Here is a 21,686-nt window from a genome sequence, read left to right as displayed (position 1 = left end):
CCCTTCCACTCCAGTGTGGACTCACCTGGACATTGAGGCATTCATAGCTAGGGCAGGATATGGGTGCCTGAATCCCCCGGGAGGAATGGAGTACACTGGCTGTCCTTGCCTAAAATGGACGAGCAAAGGAAAAAAAAAAAAAAAGTCCTTACTAGAAGCACAAAAGGAAGAAAACATCACACACAGGGAAGCCACAAGACCTGTTCCCTCTGATTATGTTCTGAATATGCCTGTCACAGCTCTGTATTCAGGCTGACTTTGTACTGTAAAGCAAGAGTCGCCCTCTTTGTTAGGTATGCCAAATACAGCATGTCCTGCACAAAATAAAGCACTTACTCTTTGAACACAGAATATGTTTCTGAGAATTTACAAATAAATCCATTAATTTTTGAGTTCAAAATAACTTTAAAATGGGTCCTTTAATAACTGAAGCTCCCGCTCCCTCAGTCCTTTTTGAGTGTCTCTTGAATTATCTTAACAGTAGAACTAACACAAGACTCTTCAAACCTCCCGCCACAGTTAAAACTCACTGAAATCTTGTTCATAGGCTACATCTAAAGACTCTGTTTAGGTTTTCTGATCATTTTTGCCATTGTTCTCCACAATGGAAAGTTTCTTCTTCAGCAGAGGCTGAAGAATGTGTTCTACTTCATTCCACGAAGAACTGGCCTTTGCAAATGCTACCATCTCTTACAGGTCTCAATGAGACTGAGAGAAAAAGGCTGCCCCTGCTCTGAAAATGCCCTCCTACAATGGCAACCATCTCCCATTGTTCCTATGGGACTGAGGCCACAGATTGCCCTTAGCAAAGATGACTCCTGCCTCTATCCACTCTGCTCATTTCCTCCTCCCTGACACCCACAACATAGGGGTTTTACTTCTCCCCAAAGACACGTTGGCTTCACTCCTATCGGGAACAATGGGAAGTGGTATCCATTTTAAAAGAAGGCATCTTAACTGAGGGCACCCATGGGGCCTTGCTGCCACTGAGAACAGCTGGAAGTGGCCATTTTGAAAGGAAGTATTCTTCGAGTGTGGGGGATGTGGGGGGGAGGAAGGGGGCCGGATATACGAGAGAGACAGTTCTGTTCCTTCCCAGCTGCTCTTCATTGCTCTGGTGATGCAAAGCTACCATAAAGCCAGCTACCTGGCCTATATGCTCAGGCTGCTTTCTGCTGCAGAACAGCCGAAGGTAGCAACAGCATCCCAGTGACTCTTCCCCTGAAAGTTTACTTATATATGGAAGGCTGATACTGTACCATCTTCAAACCATTAGAAATATCACATGGAATGTTATTTTGGGTTCCTGGCCAGGGTTCAGGTATGCAATTTTTACTTAAGTTTTTTAAAGACCAAGGAATACCCACAAAATTACATTAATATAAGAGGGAGTCAAGGTTACTTATATCTGTTATTAGCAATTCAGGGTAAAATACATTACAGAGCTGATGTAATGATCACAGAAACAAGCACTCTAAGCCCCCCAAAAGTAAAATGTAAGATTAAATTTAAAGAAAACCAAACATTTATGGAATAGAAATGCACAGGGATCCCAAACAACCGTATTCTGCCCTGTATGACACAATAAGGAGGAAAGAAAAAATCTTGTGACTTTAAATATCAATTTAATCCAATATGGAATCACAAATACTAAAATGCATCATCATAGATGTTACAGGAGGCAATATATAAGAAGGAGGGTTAAAATGGATTTCAAAAAACAGAGCACTAAAGGTATAAAGATCAAATACTAGAAATTCTATAAGTAAATCAGAGGCAGAAAGCCTATGAGTGGACTGGTGGATCATCAGGGTTTAAAAAGCACAATAAAGGAAGATAAGGGCATTGTTGAGAAGCTAAATGACTTTTTTGCATCAGTATTGAAGAGAGACCCATCCTGGTCCCTTTCTTGCCTGGTAATAAGGATAAAGGTTCTATTAGTGACTAAGGTGTCAGAAGCAGAGGTGCTGAAAGAAATTGATAGTTTAAGAAGCAATAAGTCACCAGACCCAGATGGTCCATGCAAGAGCTCTGAAGGAGTTAAAGTATGAAGTGGCTGAGCTGTCAGCAAAGTTATGCAATCTCTCATTAAAAGCAGCTACTGTACCAGAGGATTGGAAGGCTGTAAATGTTATACCTGTATTTTAAAAAAGTTCTAAGGGTGATCTGGGGAATAACAGACCTGTCAGCTGTACATCTGTACCTGGTAAATTTGTTGAAACAATAATTAAAAACAGAATAATAAGACGTGGACGAACATGACATGCTAGGGTCTAACCAACATGGTTTCTCTGAAATAAAATTGTGTCTCACTAAAACTGCGTCTCACTCTTCTGTTGGAATTCTCTAAACGTGTTGATAAAGTAGGGGATAAAGGAGAAGATGACATCATTTATTTAGACTTTGAAAAAGGCTTCTGACAAAGTCTCTCAAGAGGCTACTACAGAAGCTAAATTGACATGCGGTGAGAGGTAAAACATCGCCATAGATAAAAAACTAGCAGGAGAAAAAGCAGGAATAAATGGACCAAAAAAAAGTTAAAAGCAGGGGCGACAGGGCCCTGTATCAGGGCCAGTTTTGTTTAATATATTTATTAATGGCCAGGAAAATGGGGTGAACAGTGAGGGAGTAATATCTGTAGATGACAAAGATATTTGGTTAAATCCAGACAGGACTGTGAGGAACTTCAGATTCAGGTGACTGGGCAACAAGATGGCAGATTTAGTTCAATATTTATAAATGCAAAGTAATACTCATTGAAAGAACACACTTTAATACACCTCAAAGACTTCTGTATCAACTCAGAAAAAGACCCTGGGTCTCACAGTGTGTGTAACGCAGTGGAGAGCTCTGCTTCAGGTTCAGATGCAGTCACACAAGTAACCAGGATGTTAGGCTGCATAAGGAACGGGATGGAGAACAACAGAGAGTACTATAAAGCCATTACAGACACTAATAGGGCAGCCTCATCTGGATCCTGTGTGCAGCACTGGGCACCCATATGATAAAGGAAGTTGCGGAACTAGAGGGGTTCAGAGAAGGGTAATGAGAGTGAGTAAAGGCCTGGTAAAAACTCTCCTATGAAGAGAGATGGAAATGATTGGCGTTGTTTTCCCACCTCATAATGTAAGAACAAGGGGACAGTTCAATAAAACTGAAAGGTGAACAATTCAAAACTGAGGAAAGGGAATACTTTTTCCACATGTGATTAGCCTGTGGAACTCATTACCACAGGAAGTCTTCAAGGCCAAGAATTTAGCAAGGCAGAAAACGGGACTGGGCATATAAATGAACAACAAGAGAAACCAGAGTTAGAATAATTAATTATACAAACATCTTGGGAGTAATAGTAATCTTAGGCTTCAGTTTTAACCCATTCTTTAACAATTAGGGACTACGCTGGGGGGTCAGGTTATCCCAAAACTGCCTACTGTGGGGTCTCTTGCACGTTCCCTGTAATGCATCTGGTGCTGGTCACATTAAAGGACAAGATGCTGGAGTAGATGGATACAAGGCTGATCCAGTTTGGCAACAGCTTTGTATAAAAATATTGCTCACGCATGCAGGGGTATAATCAGGAAGGCCAAGGCACAATTGGAGTTGCAGCTAGCAAGGGATGCGAAGGGTAACAAGAAGGGTTTCTACAGGTATGTTAGCAACAAGAAGAAAGTCAAGGAAAGTGTGGGTCCCTTGCTGAATGGGGGAGGCAGCCGAGTGACAGAGGATGTGGAAAAAGCTGAAGTACTCAATGCTTTTTTTGCCTCTCTCTTCACAAACAAGGTCAGCTCCCAGACTACTGCACTGGGCAGCACAGTATGAGGAGGAGGTGAGCAGCCCTCAGTAGTGAAAGAACAGGTTAAGGACTATTTAGAAACCTGGACATGCCGACCGGATCTAATGCATCCGAGGGTGCTGAGGGAGTTGGCTGATATGATTGGCCATTATCTTTGAAAACTTGTGGTGATTGGGGGAGGTCCCGGACAACTGGAAAAAGGCAAATATAGTGCCCATCTTTAAAAAAGGGAAGAAGAAAAATCTGGAGAACTACAGACCGGTCAGCCTCACCTCAGTTCCTGGAAAAATCAAGGAGCAGGTCCTCAAGGAATCAATTCTGAAGCACTTGGAGGAGAGGAAGATGATCAGGAACAGTCAACATGGATTCACCAAGAGCAAGTCATGCCTGACCAGCCCGATTGCCTTTTATGATAAAATAACTGGCTCTGTGGATATGGGGAAAGCAGTGGACGTGTTATTCCTTGACTTTAGCAAAGCTTTTGAAAGGGTCTCCCACAGTATTCTGGCCAGCAAGTCAAAAAATGTATGGATTGGATGAATGGACTATAAGGTGGATAGAAAGCTGGCTAGATTGTCAGGATCAACAGGTAGTGATCAACAGTTCGATTTCTAGTTGGCTGCCGGTATCAAGTGGAGTGCCCCAGGGGTCGTTCCTAGGGCCCATTTTGTTCAACATCTTCATTAATGATCTGGATGATGGGAAGGATTGCACCCTCAGCAAGTTCGCAGATGACACTAAACTTGGGGGAGAGATAGATATGCTGGAGCGTAGGGATAGGTCCAGAGTGACCTAGACAAGTTGGAGGATTGGGCCAAAAGAAACCTGATGAGGTTCAACAAGAACAAGTGCAGAGTCCTGCACTTCGGATGAAACAATCCCATGCACTGCTACAGACTGGAGACCGACTGGCTAAGCGGCAGTTCCTAATATCCAACCTAGACCTCCCACACTGCCACCACTGAGAACAGCCGAGCTCCATCCTCTTTGGAACCCCCTTCAGGTAGTTGAAAGCTGCTATCAAATCCCCCCTCACTCTTCTCTTCTGCAGACTAAATAAGCCCAGTTCCCTCATCCTCTCCTCGTAAGTCATGTGCTCCAGCCCCCTGATCATTTTCATTGCCCTCCGCTGGACTGTCTCCAATTTGTCCACATCCTTTCTGTAGTGGGGGCCCCCCAAAACTCGATGCAATACTCCAGATGTGGCTTCATCAGTGCTGAATAGAGGGGAATGATCATGTCCCTTGATCTGCTGCAATGCTCCTACCAATGCAGCCCATATGCTGTTAGCCTTCTTGGCAACGAGAGCACACTGCTCACTCATATCCAGCTTCTTGTCCATTGTAACCTCTAGGTCCTTTTCTGCAGAACAACTATTTCACTAAGAGAGTGGTGAAATCTCCATCCTTAGAGATTTTTAAGGCCCAGCTTGGCAAAGCCCTGGCTGGGATGATTTATTCATAGATTCTAGGACTGGAAGGGACCTCGAGAGGTCATCGAGTCCAGTCCCCTGCCCTCAGGGCAGGACCAAATACTGTCTAGACCATCCCTGATAGACATTTATCTAACCTACTCTTAAGTATCTCCAGAGATGGAGATTCCACAACCTCCCTAGGCAATTTATTCCAGTGTTTAAACACCTTGACAGTTATGAACGTTTTCCTAATGTCCAACCTAAACCTCCCTTGCTGCAGTTTAAGCCCATTGCTTCTTGTTCTATCCTTAGAGGCTATGGTGAACAAGTTTTCTCCCTCCTCCTTATAACACCCTTTTAGATACCTGAAAACAGCTATCATGTCCCCTCTGTCTTCTCTTTTCCAAACTAAACAAACCCAATTCTTTCAGCCTTCCTTCATAGGTCATGTTCTCTGGACCTTTAATCACTCTTGTTGCTCTTCTCTGGACCCTCTCCAATTTCTCCACATCTTTCTTGAAATGCAGTGCCCAGAACTGGACACAATACTCCAGTTGAGGCCTAACCAGTGCAGAGTAGAGCGGAAGAATGACTTCCTGTGTCTTGCTCACAACATTTAGTTGGGGTTGGTCCTGCTTTGAGCAAGGGGTTGGACTAGATAACCTCCTGGGCTCTCTTCCAGCCCTAATCTATGATTCTATCACATGGTGTCACTTCAGGGCAGAGTTAAGGTTGTTTGGATAGCCTATCTGCATTTCTAGACCTTATCATGCTTGGATTTCTTTTAAGTTAAAGTTAAACTTGGAATTTCCTGGGTTTCTCATGCTGGTCTGGAGGCTACCCACAAGAGCTTGTAAGGTATTTGATCCTAAATGACTCATATGCTCTCCACTCTCCAACTATAGGTTAACATAGTTTTTGTCGGTAATATCTCAAAAAAATAGTGATTGCGGAGGCAAGAGGGAACTCAGTGAACACTTGAAGCATGTGGAACCTGGTCCAATCCACGGCAGGCACAGGGAACAACAGCACAGAACTGGAAAGGGTCCAGCTGCAGCAGAAATTCCAATTCAGTCAGTTGAGAAGGTGCAGAATTCTACGCTTGCAGACGGAAATCTGCCACAGTAGGTGAGAAGCAGGAGGCACAAGGAAAGGAAAGGTTATAGGGTGAATCTTGATCCTTACTGTGGTACCAGCCAGCCTAATGCATGAGGAATTTGGCCAACAGCGCCAGGAGACAGCGGGTAATAAGGAGACAGTTCTGAAGGGTGAGGTGGTCGTGGAATTCCTGTGATGGGGGAGAAAATAAACAACAGGCATTAAATCACCGTAATGGCATCCCAGGGTCACAGCTGTCAGGCTAGGCTGCTCACACTCCTGCACTACCTTGCCAGTATACTGAATGCAGGAACCGTGCTCTGTAAAAGGATGTGCATGCTCCAACACCATGGCATGGTATTTCTTCCTGGCTAGTCCTGGTACTCTGAGCTGGTATCTCCTGGCAGTCTGCTCAACACAGGGAGATGTTCTTCCCAAAGGGGCCTTCCAGGCAGGATGGCTGAGCACAGAGCTCATTGCAAACGGAGGAAAGAAACCCCCTACACACACACGTAACAACCTTTAATGCTGCCCAACCAGGACCTGAGACTCAAAGCTAATACCCAGTTTGCCCCGCTCCTCACACTGCCTGCCTTGTGCTGGTTACCAGGGGCCAGGGAAAGCCGGGGGCATAGGAAGTACATTGGTTCACAGGGTGTGAGCTCTTCATATCGGTTTACCGCAGGACTTGCTGATTTTTACACAAACAAGAAGCCCCATGGCCACAACCAGGTCTTTACAAGCCCTGCCCTGGACAAGATGCAGGATTAGGCTCCTCCTAGGTGTGGCAGAAGCAGGGAGGGTACAGTACCCCATAATGGGCAAGCAAGCCTGATGTGTGGGTGAGATGGCAGCAAGGAAAATCCTACTGTCCTGGTTTTGCAGCTGTCAGAGGAGAGAGCACTTGTAGGTACTCCCACATCTGAAGTGTACTGTTGCTCTTCTGGTAAAGAGATACGGGACCATTGCTTGTCCACCAGAGAGTGCTTTGAGCTGAATGGCATATCCCCTTTGTACTGTCACCAGTGTTCTTTGTCACCTGGAAACAGGTCAGATGTTCGCCAAAGAGAATGGATAAGGGTCTGATGGTAAAAACCGTCCCAGGCTGTCTGTTCTCTGTCCAATGCTAGCTGTGTGTTTCAGCCAACATCCTGCAGGTGGTTGGCCTGCGTACTGCTACTTCACTCAACTCCTTTGCTGGGAGTGTTTTCCGACAGGGCGGGGAGAAGCGGATGAAAGCTGGGAGTGGAACCATGTGTACCAATTCCAGTAGAAAGGCTGTGTCAGGCCAAGCAATCTAGCCAAGGAATCGCCGAATTTATAGCTGGTCCCTCAAACAGCAGGTCAAACACCCTCATGTGCACATTGGCTGATGAAGGCTGCCCATGCTGTGTCATCCGTGAGGCATGGGCAGCCTTCCAGGAATGACATGACTAGTCTGGATCCTCTCTGAATGGGAAGTGCTTGACCTAGAAATAAACACTGTATTGTGCCAGGATGGCTTGGTAACTTGCAATCTTCCTGGCTAAGCCAGCCAATAAGTACATAGGTACATCCCCTACCAAGTATGTCTGGCTTCTCTGCATCCTCAGACAAGCTGGGTCTTGCATCTCCCAAAGCCAACTGCTGCTTTAATGTCAGCACAGCCAGGACCACAGATCCCTTTTGAGTAGCTTGTGAGATTTGGTGGGTTTTCCTTTAAAATCTGATGCAGCAGCAGTTCATTGTGGATGATGGTCCTTGAGTCAGACAGTTAGTACCAGATGGCATTGCAAGAGTTAGGAAAGTCAAAAAGCCTCTGCAGCAAAGTCACAAATCTGGAAGGGAAACCGCCCAAAGATTTCTATGGTCCTTGCTAGTATCCTAGTACTCTGCCTCATCTGTCCCTGTGTCTGACTGACTCACTCTGGGAACCCCCTTACATGCCAGCTTCTGTGCCCCAACAGCTCACCTGTCTTTGGATCGATCTCTGGCGAGAGGTGGGAAGGAGGTGAGCCCGGGGAGAAGTGGTCGCTGCTGTACGTGATGAGTGGGGTCAGCGGGTGCATGTGATGCGCGTGCTGCACAACGGGCACTTTGTTTGACTGCAAGAGAAAAGGAAGAAAGCATTTGTACTTGAAAAATAAATGCAGAATCCTCTGCAGAAGGAAACAAAAGAGCAGGGTAGAAGGGGATCCGGGTACGAATTTCAAAAGGACCCAAGTGACATAGGAGTCCTCTGTCCAACAGCGATTTAGGGTAAAATTATCAAAGACAGCTAAGTCCCATTTTCAAAGGTGAATTAGACATTTAGGGGTCTGAGTCCCATGGACATTCAATGAGATTTAGGCTCCTAAGTGGCAAAGCCACTTTTGAAAGTGGGTCTCAGGTACTTTTGAAAGTTTTATCCTTGCTGCCCTGTAGTTTAGCTGCAGGGATGACACATCCCAGAACTGCTGTCTCTACATCCACCAGAATCTCTTGCTGCACCCAGACGGAGGGTTTCATCTCTACACTGCATTTCATATGCTACTGGAAAGTTCACTGTGTTTTTGTAAAAAGAGATACTGTGGGATGCTCTGGAGGTCACCTCCCTTCACAGACTTATCTCTCTGGCATATCAGGTCCTCCATTTCTAAAGTTATACCAACCCCAGCTTTCACATAGCCGGACATCTCCTCCACAGTCTGGATATCCTGTGTCACCCACACAACCTTCCCACCAGCAGGCGAGTCACCAAACAGTTCTCACCAACACCACGCTCCCAGCTGTCTGCATTCCTGATCCACTCCTCGATCACGATGGCCTCTCTGCTTCTCCCAACATAACAACATAAGAACGGCCATACTGGGTCAGACCAAAGGTCCATCTAGCCCAGTACCCTGTCTACTGACAGTGGCCAATGCCAGGTGCCCCAGAGGGAATGAACAAAACTGGTAACCATCAAGTGATCCATCGCCTGTCACCCATTCCCAGCTTCTGGCAGACAGAGGCAAGGGCCACCATCCCTGCCCATCCTGGCTAATAGTCATTGACGGGCCTATCCTCCATGAACTTATCTAGTTCCAATTGTGTCCCACTGCCCTGGAGCGACCCCTCGGTGTATGAGGAATCATCAGCCTCCACTAGCGTGGTCACAAAGAGGTCCATCCCAACTAGATGCCCTTCCATCATGTGACTGGCTCCCTCAAGTGGAAGATCAGGGATGTTAATTCAGTGGCTTACTCCACAACGTCTTTCTATGCCTCCTCTGTAGACTGTTCCCTCTCTCTGCTCCTCCAGCTCACCAACTCTGCTCTCCAGCTGTTGCATTTGGACCCTGCAGGCCAGGAGCTGCTCGCTCCGGGTACATAGCCACTTGGCCACAAGGCAAACAGCTGTTCATTCTGTATTCTGTGCAATTCACTGCGGGCTGGTGTAGCTTACAAATTCAGATGCTTCATCCACAAAGCTTGCAAACACTCCAGGAGCTGGCACATGCGCCCGAGCCCATCCTCTACTGCACATGCACTGTATGTAGTTTTCAAGGGGGCATCTCTGTTAAATCTAAAGCAATTCTTTTCAGCCTCGTCTTGCTCTATCTCACAAGAGATCTACGTCCAGGCCAAGTTCTCAGGTTTCAGGCGTGAACTTTCTGCTGTAGCCTGCAGAAAAGTGTGACGTTAGTCAATCTTCTAGAACTCAACACGCCTCGAGGGGTTTTACTCAAATGTAAAAGAATGAAAAATTCACTTTGGGCAGCGGCCAACCCTGGAAAACGTCAGGCCCAGAGGCAAACACTTTGCAAAGCTCACAGCGAGTGGGAACCAGGGGTTATAATGACCGCAGTTTTGCAATCTTAGCGATAGAGGATGGAATAAATAAGGGTTGGCAGGGGATGGGGATGAGAAAGGGACCAGAGCAAACACTGCATTGGGATGGGGGGAAGCTGACTGAAATACCAGACTATCTAATCCCTCGTGTGCACTGAGGTTTCCAGTGACAGGTTTTGAATCATGAACTCTCACAGCATAGAGAGAACCAAACAGCCTCAGGAACCAGGTGAGTCTGTCCAGCTGCAGGACTGAAACAACCATCTCTTGAAGGAAGGGCTGGATGCTCCAGAACAAATGGAGATGGGTATTTCTGTATTCCCTCTTGGCTTCCTCCCTAAGAAAATTATTTTGAACACAACTTAAAAGATCACCCGCAAAGGAAAAAATTAACCAAGGCTTGGTTCCTTTTTAACTCCTTTACAATGGTTATAGAATGCCTGAAATGTTCCTTTTTTTCCTGCTTGCTTTTTACATTGGAAATACAAGTCTTGTCTGCCCTGGAAGACTCGATGGCCACTGGAGAATTAGTGAAATTGTGACCTCGCAGAAGAAAGGAAACTGGAAGCCAACCAATTGAGAGGCATTAGGAAATACCCATCTCATTTGTCTTTGGAGAATCCAATCCTTAGTCCAAGGGATCATGGCCTCAACCCTGCAGTTGCATTTTAGGTAGGCCCATTAAAACTCCTTTAAAACTTAATTTGTTTTTGTTAACCTCTACTTGTTCCAATGCTTAATGAACAATTCAGGGGGAAAAAACATCTTTATTAATTTCAGAACCCGGCTTTCAACAAACAGGTGAGAGTTCACAAGAAAGATCTAATGCCTCACAACAAAATTCTCCAGCAAAACCGGGAGACACCAAATCTGGTACAACGCTGAGTGTTTAAGAAACACCACCAAACCCTCCCAGGTATCTTCCTGCAGCAAAACCAAGAATAATTACAAAAAATTCCTTTGCAGCCACTAACAGTGATTAGTATTTGGCCTGGGCTTGGCAGCTACCTAACATGGAGGGACAGACACACAGAACAGGAGCCTTGCTAAGTGCTGGGAGACGCCGCAGAAAAGACTGGGAATGCAGTTTATGTCACTCCACCCCATCCCAAGCATGAGCACATGGGAACCCATCCATCCACCCACTATCCCCACGGGTCTAGGGGGCACTGAGGGACCTGAGACCTTAGGCCAAAATGCTCACAACTGGGATGCCTGAAGTTATGATGTCTTGAACTCACGCAGTACTTCAGCACCAGCATAAAACTGGCCTGATTCTCAAGGGCTTGGATCACATACAGCCTCCATTAAAGGCAGTGGGAATTGTGCTCTCGCCAGCTCTGAAAACCAGGCCTCTTACTTAGGTGCCTAATTTTAGCCCACAGATTTGAAAACGTCATCCTTAATGTGTCATTGCAACCCTTTATCTGCCTTTATTTGTGACCCAGGCTTATCACCTCATACCGCACCAGGTGTAGGCACCCACAGAAACCTCTCTTCTTGTCTGAAGTCTTGTAGCCATGTTGGTCCCAGGATACAAGAAAGATAAGGTGGGTGTGGCCATATCTTTTACTGGACCAACTTCTGCTGGTGAAGCTCCACTTCAAGCTCCACAGAGCAGAAGAGATGAGAGAGATTATCTCACTTGTCTTGTCTCTCCTTTTCTCTTGTCACTCAGAATTGATGCTTAAATTTTCACTTCCTGTTTGACATATTTACAGATTCTAAAACCAGAAGGGACCTTTACAGTCATCTGATCTGATGTCCCGTACAGCACAGGTCAAAGAATGTCACCCAGTGATCCTGGCATCCAGCCCAAGAACTCCTGGCTGAACGAGAGCATGTCTTTTAGAAAGAGATTCCGTATCCCTAGGTTATTGTTCCACTGGTTAATTACTCTCACATAAAACTTTGCTCTTTATGATGTGGTTTCCAGAAGGTGTATATGGTCTGGGGATATAACAAGAGACACCAAGCTGAGGGAGAGCGTTGGGTGGAGATTCTGCCTTGATATGTGCCTGGTCAGGTGGACCCAGGTGCAGCTACAGGAAGAAAAAGCAAGCTGTGCATGCAGGGAATCCTCCAGCCAAAGCTGTTCAGGAAAGTTAGCGTACAATCAAGCAGAGAAGCACTTACTAAGTGTGCGGGGCCGATGGAGATCTGCTATCTTTCAGCGTAGCACCAGCCGGAACGTCAAGAAGCGGCCACTTCATCTGCAGGTACTGAAAGAAACCCAGATTTAAAAGGATGAAACAACAACTCTGTAAGGAAAAGGGGACATCCCTTAAGCCCAGTTGCTTTCACAAGAGGGATTTGTGGAGCATGTCAGAAGTTTGGCATTTAAAAACAATTTGATACCGCAGTGGCCGTGCCTTCCCGGCTCTGGTCAGTCACTTCCAAGGTCAGTGGAGGGTTACAATAATATAGGTAATGCCAAACTACAGTCACACAACAGCCAGCCTTAACCACAGCAGGCCTTGAGGAATTGTGAGTTTGTGAGCATCTCTTAGCCAGCTCAGCTAGGAGCAGCTGGGAGGCATCAGCATTTTGCACTAGGGTGATACACTTCTCTCACCCAAACCCTCCTCGCCCCCACCAACAGGCCAAGTCCTCCCAATCAATGACTCAGCCACCCTGTGGAAGGTATGGAAAGGGAGCATCTCTCTGCTCATGAGCCATCTACACACGGTCCCAGTGTGGAGCAGCATGCACTTGGACATGGGAACTCTAAGCTGCACCCACACCCACCTCCCCTTCGTTAATTACACAGCTTGCTCCCTTATCACAATCTACTAGCAACAAGTTCCCCCTCTAGTTTCCCTAGCGGATCATTCCACAACCTCCTGCTCTTAAGTAATAGGCTGTGATTAGCTAAGCTCTTGTCACCCTGGGGCCAACAGGATCTACAGGTCAAGTGTGTATCACCCTACCAGTTATGTTTTCATGTACCATACTGGAGTCACAGGTCTCCATGCAGCGTGGAGCTGTATACAACACAGAACCATTCCCATGTCTGGGAAATTGTTTCACAATCCTCCCAACTACATCTCCATTAAAGACTGATGCATTTAAGGGCAGCCTGTAAAATCTGCACACAACCCTGCTCCCTGAAAATCTGGCTGGTGACCACGGAAGTGCAGTGGAGGGGACCCTCTGCTCAGCAGGCGCACGACGCCCTTGGCTGAGTTCTGGCAGGAGGCATACTACATGAAGGCTCAGGCATCCTCCAGCAGGGCTGAGCTAGACAGGGCTGAGCAAATGGCAGGGAGATGTGGTTCCCGTGGGATCATGCTGCGCTGACTCCTCAAAGACACTGGCATTGTGTCTTGAGGAGTCAAGTAGAGTCCTCCGCAGAACTATTTTTTTTAAATCCCATTCTTACCCATTCCTTGCATTGTTTCTTGCATTTTTATCCCGCTCTGACCCCACAAAGCCCTTAAATCTCACAAACCTCACGAGAGATTCCCCATGCTACTAAAAAAACAAACAAACCCCAAAACGTTCAATTAATACACACAAACACCACGGAGAATTCAGACACAATTTTTACAACTAAAGAATAAAACAAATCTTGCTTAACCATGTCAAAACTACTTTAACTCCTGTTATAACAGACACCAAATCTCTTCCAATCCCTCGCCTAAATTTAAGTATTTAAACTCTAATTTAAGAAAAGAAAAACTAGGGTTTCCAGAGGCAGAACAGGGAATGGAACCCAAGTCTCTTGAGTCCCAGCCCAGTGCTCTGTCCACTAGGCCACACCATCTCCAGCACAGTCAATCCCAAATGTTATAAAATCCTGAGTCAGCAGCAGCCCTCCCCCCCCATCAGGAGATTACCTTAAAAGCCAGGAAATGTTAAGATAACGCATTTTAGGCTCTATTTATTTGCCTTCTGAGTGGGTGCTTTTTTGTTTTGTTTTTTGAATCTTAGGGTGCACTGGGGTCACATTTTCAAGCTTTTCTCACCAAGCGGGAGAGCCAGAAACTTATTTCTCTTTAAAATAACTCCAGCAACCTCAAAATGGAGATTCTTATGTATTCACATGACTCCAGAAGTTGAGGCTTTAAGAAAAACACCAATAATCATGAAGAACTGCATCATGCTTTTTACGTCTGTGTCCAAGGACCAACCCAGAGTTGCTAGGCACCGTACAAACACAAAGTAGAAGATGAGAGTTAGCAACACAAAGTTTTTATGAATGGACATGGGCTGTTCAGCAGTGTTCCCTGGAGTAGTCACTATTCTGGCTGTGAGTCGTCACCTAGCTCTCATAGCAGCCCCCGGCGACTCGCGAGCCAAAACTTTTTCTGGGATCACTTCCAAGTCCTAATAATAATTGCTGTTTGTGACGCTGCTGCTTGACTTTCTCCCCCCAGGGCTCTGGGGACTGATGGCAGCTGCCACTCTGCTGTGGCAGGCATCCAGCTGTTCTGGGCGGGTGTTCTGCCAAGCAGTGAAGACTGCAGCACGACAGACACTTGAGACCTGAGTTTACAGGCGCAAACCCACCGATTGTGTGTCTGGTGGAGCAGCCTGCTGGGCCAGCATTACCAACAGGAGGGTCAATGCTGCCATGCCCAGTGCAGATTGGAAAAACACGACCCTGCATGCTCTCCTGGCCAATGCCCTCCCTCGCTCTCTCTGGGTTTGTGGCCTTCAGAGAAGGCAGCGTGCATGGCCTGCCCGACCATGGGCCGGTTCCTCCCAGCACAACCTGAAAAGTCCTCACTCACTTCAGCTGGTCTTAGGTGCCCATGTTATTCTGACCTGTCACAACACGGCTCTGGCTGTCCCTGCAAAGCAGGGTCTCACCTGACATGGACAGTGGAGGCGCATCACAGCACATTTACTTACGCGATTTTAACTATACGCGCTCAACAAAACAAACAAAAAACAATTTAAATACTGTACCTGTAGTGCGGGCGATTCCGCCCACATTCCACTCAATGAGCATTGACTATACATGATTTTGCCTTACACCGCTGACTTCAGAACATAACCCACCGCATAAGATGTGACTCTCCTGTAAACCTCCATCCCCTGGACCCATGAGCCTAGGAAACCAGCTCCCTGCACAAACAACCCTGTGATCAATCTGCCTCTAGCAAGAAGGGCTAGGCTGATCTTTCACAAGGCCATCGGGTTCACACTCTGGAATGGGCTCTGGCATTCTCCACTTGTTTGGTTTAGCTGATAGAACACAGCTTGTCTCAGGGACAGCAGGGGAAGAGACCATAAATCCAAGTGCTCAGCCAGGGTCTCCTCTTTTCAATGCAGATGCCACTTCATTTCCAAAGAGGATGGCCCAATAGTTAGTGGCTATCCTAGGAGTTGGGAGACTCGGGATCAAGTCTTTACTCTGCCACAGACTCCCTGGGTGACCCTGGGCAAGTCACCTAATCTCTCTGTGCTTCAGTTCCCCATCTTCCCAATGGGAACAGCAATTCCCTAGCTCTCAGGTATGTTGTGAGGCTAGATCCATTAAAGGCTGTGAGGTGCTCTGATACCATGGTGACCAGACCAGATAAATACTTTAGACAGATAGATTCTGAGCGCTGTAGCCCCAGTTTGATCTTTAACATGACCACAACCCTCCACCAACAGTTTGGTAGAACGTGCACTTGAGCTACCAACACGTGGAGTACGTTTCAAGGCATTCACTCCTACACACAACAGCCTGCTTTCATAGAATATCAGGGTTGGAAGGGACCTCAGGAGGTATCTAGTCCAACTCTGTGCTCAAAGCAGGAACAATCCCCAGACAGATTTTTTTGCCCCAGATCCCTAAATGACCCCCTCAAGGATTGAACTCACAACCCTGGGTTTAGCAGGGTCACCCACACATCTCCTCCCTCCTGTTCACAACCCTAGCTCCACCCACGTTGTAATAAGACAGACGAGCGCTGTCTATTGCTTTGCTCTGGTCCATACACAGGGACTGGTGTCGGGCTGCGGCCTATTGGTGGGACAGGGCGAGTGAGGAGAGGTTATTGCTGGGAATTTGTAAGCATGTGTCATAATGGCTGGAGAGCGAGCAGGAAAAAGAGCTTGGTTTGCTCATGCCCTGGAAATTCCTTCAGTCACGAATTGATCAGCAGTGATTTTAGGGACGTCTGCTGTGGGGTTAAGACAGCACGCCTGGGGTGACTATCAGGGAGAAAGCCTGTGTGGTTCCTGGGGACGCGACATGGCCAGACAGGTACACTGGGGTGGCAGTGTAGTGTGTAGGGTGAACTGTGTTGATAGTTAGTGAGATTTCACTGGTTTTCACCACGCCTAGGGCTAGGATGTTCTTACACCCCACTCCTCTACCATAATGCACTCACAAAGCTGATCTCCCCCAAACCCCAATAATCCCCTGCCATCAGCCTTTCTCTCTACTTCTGCTGCCACCTGCTGTGAGGGTGATGGCAGAAACATGGAGTCCTTAGCATGGGATTTTGTGTGCTGAGGTGGGGCTAGGGCTGGCTGGCAGGGGCCCTGTGCCTCTGCATCGAGTTGTCAGCATTCCTACACACACAACAGCACTGTCTTGGGGAGTTTTTGATGCCCTCGGGCCGGCTCAGCTGCCTAGGTGCTGGGACTCTGGTCTCTCACCCTTCCCCCAGGCTCCTGCAATGGAGCAAGTCAGCATGCACACACCCGGTGCTTTGGAAGGGCCAATTTCACAAGCTGGAAACAATTATGAGCCAAATCAGATGGGAGAAAAAAATGTAAAGAGAAAAATATCAGTGATAATTGGGAACTGCTTAAGAACATTTTTCTAAATGTCCTCAAAGCTATTATCCCACAATCAAGAACGCTACAATGGTTTTGTTGTTGTTTTTTTTAAATTGCCTAACTTAAAAGGGAAGCGAAAGCGGTAATTAAAAAAAAATGTGTAACAAATAAGAAGGACAACAATGTGTGACAAAAGGGTAAGTTGATAGCAAGGAATATAAATGTGAAACTAGGAATTGTAGAAAATTGATAATGGAAGAAAAAGACACAAAGAGAAATGTATGGTTAGCAGAGTTAAGGACAATAAGGAGTTTTAAAAATATATATCAGAAGCAAAAAGAACCCTAAAGATGGAAATGGCAGAATTGTGAATAATAATGTAAAAAAAGCAAAAGTGTTCAATAATATTTCTGTTCTGTATTTGGGGAAAAAACAAACCATGTATTTATATCATATGATGATATAGTTTCCATTCCAACAGTAGCTAAGGAGGGTGTTAACAGTAGCTACTAAAGTTACACATTTTAAAATTGGTAGATTCAGATAACTTACATCCAAGAGTTTAAAAGAGCTTCCCAAGGAGTGTTCTGGAACATTAATGACTTTTAATAAGTCTTGGAACACTGGGGAAGGTCCAGAAGACTGAAAGAGAGCTAATATTGGGCCAATATTTTCAAAATGTGATGATGACCTGGATAATTATAGGCCTGTCAGCCTAACACTGATCCTAGATAAAATAATGGAGCAGCTGATATGGGACTCGATTAATAAAGAATGAAAGGGAGGATAATATAACTAATGCCAATCAACACTGGTTTATGGAAACAGATTTTATCAACTAACTTGATTTTTTTAATGAGATTACATGTTTTGTTGATAAAAAAAAGGAATAGTATTGATGTAATAGACTTTTGTAAGGCATTTGACATGGTATTGCACAATCTTTTGATTAAGAAACTGTAAAGATATAAAATCACCCTGGCACACATTATGGGTTAAAATTAGCTAACTGATAGGTCTCAAAAGGTAACTGTAAAAGGGGACTCAAGCAAGCAGTTTTTCTAGGGGCGTCCCCTGGGGATCTGTTCTTGGCTCTATGCTATTTAACGTTTTTATCAATGATCTGGAAGAAAACAAAATCATGACTGACAAAGTTTGCAGATAACAAAGTTTGGGGGAGTGGTAAATAATGAACAGGACAGCTCACTGATGCAGAGTCATCTGGATCACTTGCTAACCTGGGCACAAACAAATAATATGCTCTTAAATACAGCCAAGGAACAAAGTGTGCAGGCCATATTTACAGGATGGGGGACTCTAGGCTAGGAAGCAGTGACTCAGAGACTCATGGGTCATAGTGGATAATTAGCTGCACATGAGCTCCCAGTGCAAGGCTGTGGCTAAACAGGCTATTGCAATCCTTGGATGTATAAACAGCAGGTTATTTTACCCCTCTATTTGGCACTTGGGCGATAGCTACCACAATATTGTATCCAATTCTGGAGTCCACAAGTCAAGAAAGATTTTGATAAACTGCAGAGGGTTCAAAGAAGAGCCACCAGAATGACTAAAAGTGGGGAGGGAGAGCTCTGTGGTTTGAGCATTGGCCTGCTAAACCCAGGGTTGCGGGTTCATTTAGGGTTCATCTGGGGCAAAAATCTGTCCGGGGACTGGTCCTGCTTTGAGCAGGGGGTGGGACTAGACGACCTCCTGAGGTCCCTTCCAACCCTGATAGTCTATGATTCTAAAAGACCAAAACTCCTGCCTTACCGTGAGACACTCAAGGAGCTCTATCTATTTAGCTTACCAAAGACAAGGTTAGGAGGGACTTGATCACAGTCTGCATGTATCTATCTACCTGGGGAACAGAAACGTGAAAATCAAGGTCTCTTAAATCTAGCGGACAAAGGCTGATAGTAATTAACCACTGGAACATCTTAACAAGGGTTGTGGTGGATTCTCCACCACTCTCAATTTTCAAACTTGGCTTTTTCTAAAATATATGCTCTAGTTCAGTGATACTCAGACCTCAGTGGTTCGGGAGCCAAATTAGCGGTCAGCATTACCCAAAAGAGCCACAGTGGTGTGAATTCATTGTTTCATTTACTATAGTATCACTGATTCATATTTAAGCAGTCTGACAAGGAAAATGTTTGGTTTGTTTATATATATAATTCTCACAGCAAAATGACTGACCAAGTATTATCATTTTATCAACTACAATTGGTTAATAAAATAAGAAAAGCATCCTGACTGGTTAATAATGAAATCATGTTTGAATATCATGTGCTGCAAAGAACTGCAGGAGACACATTAAAGAGCCAATTACGGACCAGAAGCCTCAGAGTGAGTACCACTGGTCTAGTTCAACCACAGCTATTGGCCTTGAAGCAGGAATTAAATGAAATCCTATGGCCTCTGATATGCAGGACACCAGACTAGACAATCACAAGGGTCTCTTCAGGCCTTGGAATCAATGAAACTACTTCACCTGGCTCAGTCACTGCTCCCCCATCCACACACACAACCCATGTCCCCGCTCTGGTCACCCTGCACATCCTCGTGCAACCTCCTCATACCACCCCAAACCCCACTCACCCCTGCTCCCCACATACCCTTGTCTCCCCCCACAGTATGTCCCTCACCCTATTGGCTCCCCATCACTGCCTGTGGCACCTGAGAACTAGCAACGAGTCCTGCTTCTCCAGCCTTCCCCCTCAATACCCCGCCCCCATTACTGCTCCAGTCTATGAGAGACCCATCTCACTCTCATTCCTTGCCAGAGACCACCTCCCCTCCTGGCTCTCCAGGGTCTCTGTGCTGAGCAGGGCAGGGGCAGCGGAGAACAGATGTGTGACAACTACTATTTTGGCCAACACACTACGGGCTGAACCAGGAACCTCCAAAGCTTAGAGCAGAAGCTGCTACAGCTGAGCAAAGGAACCAATTTTCCCTAACCAGGGCTGGAAGAGAATTATATCCTCTGTAGTTCAGACACAGAGGCAGGCCTATAACATACACTCACCAGTAAGATACAGAGGCAGCTACATAAATACATCTGCTCTTCCTTGCAGAGAATCAATGGCTTACAATGAGTAAAGGGAAATCACCTTTTTTCCTAGTTAAACCTGAAAATTAAAAAAAAAAAACAACCCCAACACCCCTATCTTCTTCCTGAGCTGTTCTGAACATGTGTGAGAGAAGCTTTGAGTTTCCAGGGACTGTGCTTCTTGGGCTAGAGAACCCACAACACACCAAAATACCCAGGAGAAATGGCTAAAAGGGGCCTGGACATTTTTGGATTGGCCCTTGAAATGGGAGTGTCTTAACTTTGGAACCTATACTCAACAACTGAAAAGTGAAACAGCAAGCATAAATTAAAATCCTTAAGAGCAAATCTCATGGCAACCTTTATTACAGAGCTTCCTATTTCCCTAATGTCTCAGCACCACTGGTTTCTGTTCTCTGTGTCATGTACTGCTATGCTTGTCTTGCATACTTGGATATAGCTTGGAGACAAAATAAAGGTACATTGTATTGTATTTTTCAGTGGAAGGATAAGTTCGTTTCACCCCAAACAGTTGGATGGAGCATGTCCTGTGAAATACCAGAATTTGGGAATGTGGAGTGGATAAGTTGCAGCTGTGCACTGGAATTTCCCAAACATACAAATCTTCATGATGTAAAACAGCTGGGAGGAAATCCCAGCATGCCATGCTCAGAGACAGAACAACCAATAAGCTAAATGGAAGATTAACCCTCCACCTTCTTCCTTTGACAGGCAGTGCTGCACAAAGTGCAGATGTATTGCACCATGAGCAGGTTCCACACAGAAATTGCCATGACATAATGAATTGCCTAAAAAGCTCAAGCTAGCAACTGCAAACCCACGGCACGAGCTGGATCAGAAAGATCAGCTTTGCCTCTTCAAATGAGCTGCATGCATCTCTCCACCAGGTCCAATCAGACTAGAACCGAGAATAAAGCCCTGTCCTTTGTCATCCCGTCGAACACACTGTATCTGCAGCACTGCAGACAGGAAAGGTGAGCCCCCGTCACCGACATACCCCCAGGTAACTCGCCCCCATTTCCCTGACACCTCTCTATTTTTTAAGAGGGGTAAAGAGGTAAAAGAGGCCAACCTGGTACAAAGAGGCTATTTAGGAAAAATCCTCCCCGTTTATTTTTTGAATGATAAAAATTGCACCTTTTGCCCCTGGGTTGTAGGGACAAATATTAAAAGGCAACAATATTAACACTGTGTAAGCCCTCTTCAGCTACACTACACCAGATACTTGTGTCCTGCCTCCAAGAGGGAACAGACATGCCCTGAAATGGCTCAGGTCCCTTCCAATCTCCCATAAGGACCCTCTGGGTTTAGTCTAACTCTTCCTCTTCTTCTTCCTCCTCCTCCATCACTCTCATCTGTGGAATCCCACAAGTCTCCATCCTCTCCCCCAAGTTACACACAACCTAGAGGAAGCCATCAGGGCCTGCTGAGACAACATGAGCTGACGACAGCTTTGGTGAAAGCGTCATCCCAACAGGACAAAGACAATTCCCAGTTCTGCATGCTCTCCTCATCAAATGGGGTCTCCCCTTACTTTCAGTTCTGTTGCTCCAGGCAGAAGGGGAGCCCTGAGCCTCTTCCCTTCACACTGGATCTGGATGGTGGCTTAGGCAGTCTGGAGCTCCCCTTAGAAGGGCAGCCTAGGAAGCTTCCCCATAGTTCACCTTCCTCCCACAGCTGCATCAGCCATGCCCCCTCACTGCTCCCACTTCCTCAAAAAGCCAAGGGAAACAAACATCAGAAACACAGGGTATGTCTACATCTACAATTTTGCAGCGCTGGTTGTTACAGCTGTAT

At 46.0% G+C, this 21,686-nt stretch overlaps 1 protein-coding gene across 1 annotated transcript in view; it reads right to left on the bottom strand.

Annotated features, from left to right (window-relative positions):
• Nucleotides 1–21,686, bottom strand: part of TCF7L1 (transcription factor 7 like 1) — a 120,580-nt gene that overhangs the window by 11,185 nt on the left and 87,709 nt on the right. Inside the window, 4 exon segments of the mRNA XM_030551883.1 lie at nt 26–109; nt 6,393–6,495; nt 8,257–8,389; nt 12,229–12,318. Coding sequence (XP_030407743.1) covers nt 26–109; nt 6,393–6,495; nt 8,257–8,389; nt 12,229–12,318 — 410 coding nt within the window.

The sequence above is a fragment of the Gopherus evgoodei genome, chromosome 2 (genome assembly GCF_007399415.2).
Source record: "Gopherus evgoodei ecotype Sinaloan lineage chromosome 2, rGopEvg1_v1.p, whole genome shotgun sequence".
Lineage (NCBI taxonomy): Eukaryota > Metazoa > Chordata > Testudines > Testudinidae > Gopherus > Gopherus evgoodei.
Note: the sequence above shows the minus strand (reverse complement) of the source record. Positions and strands in the feature narration are given on the sequence as shown.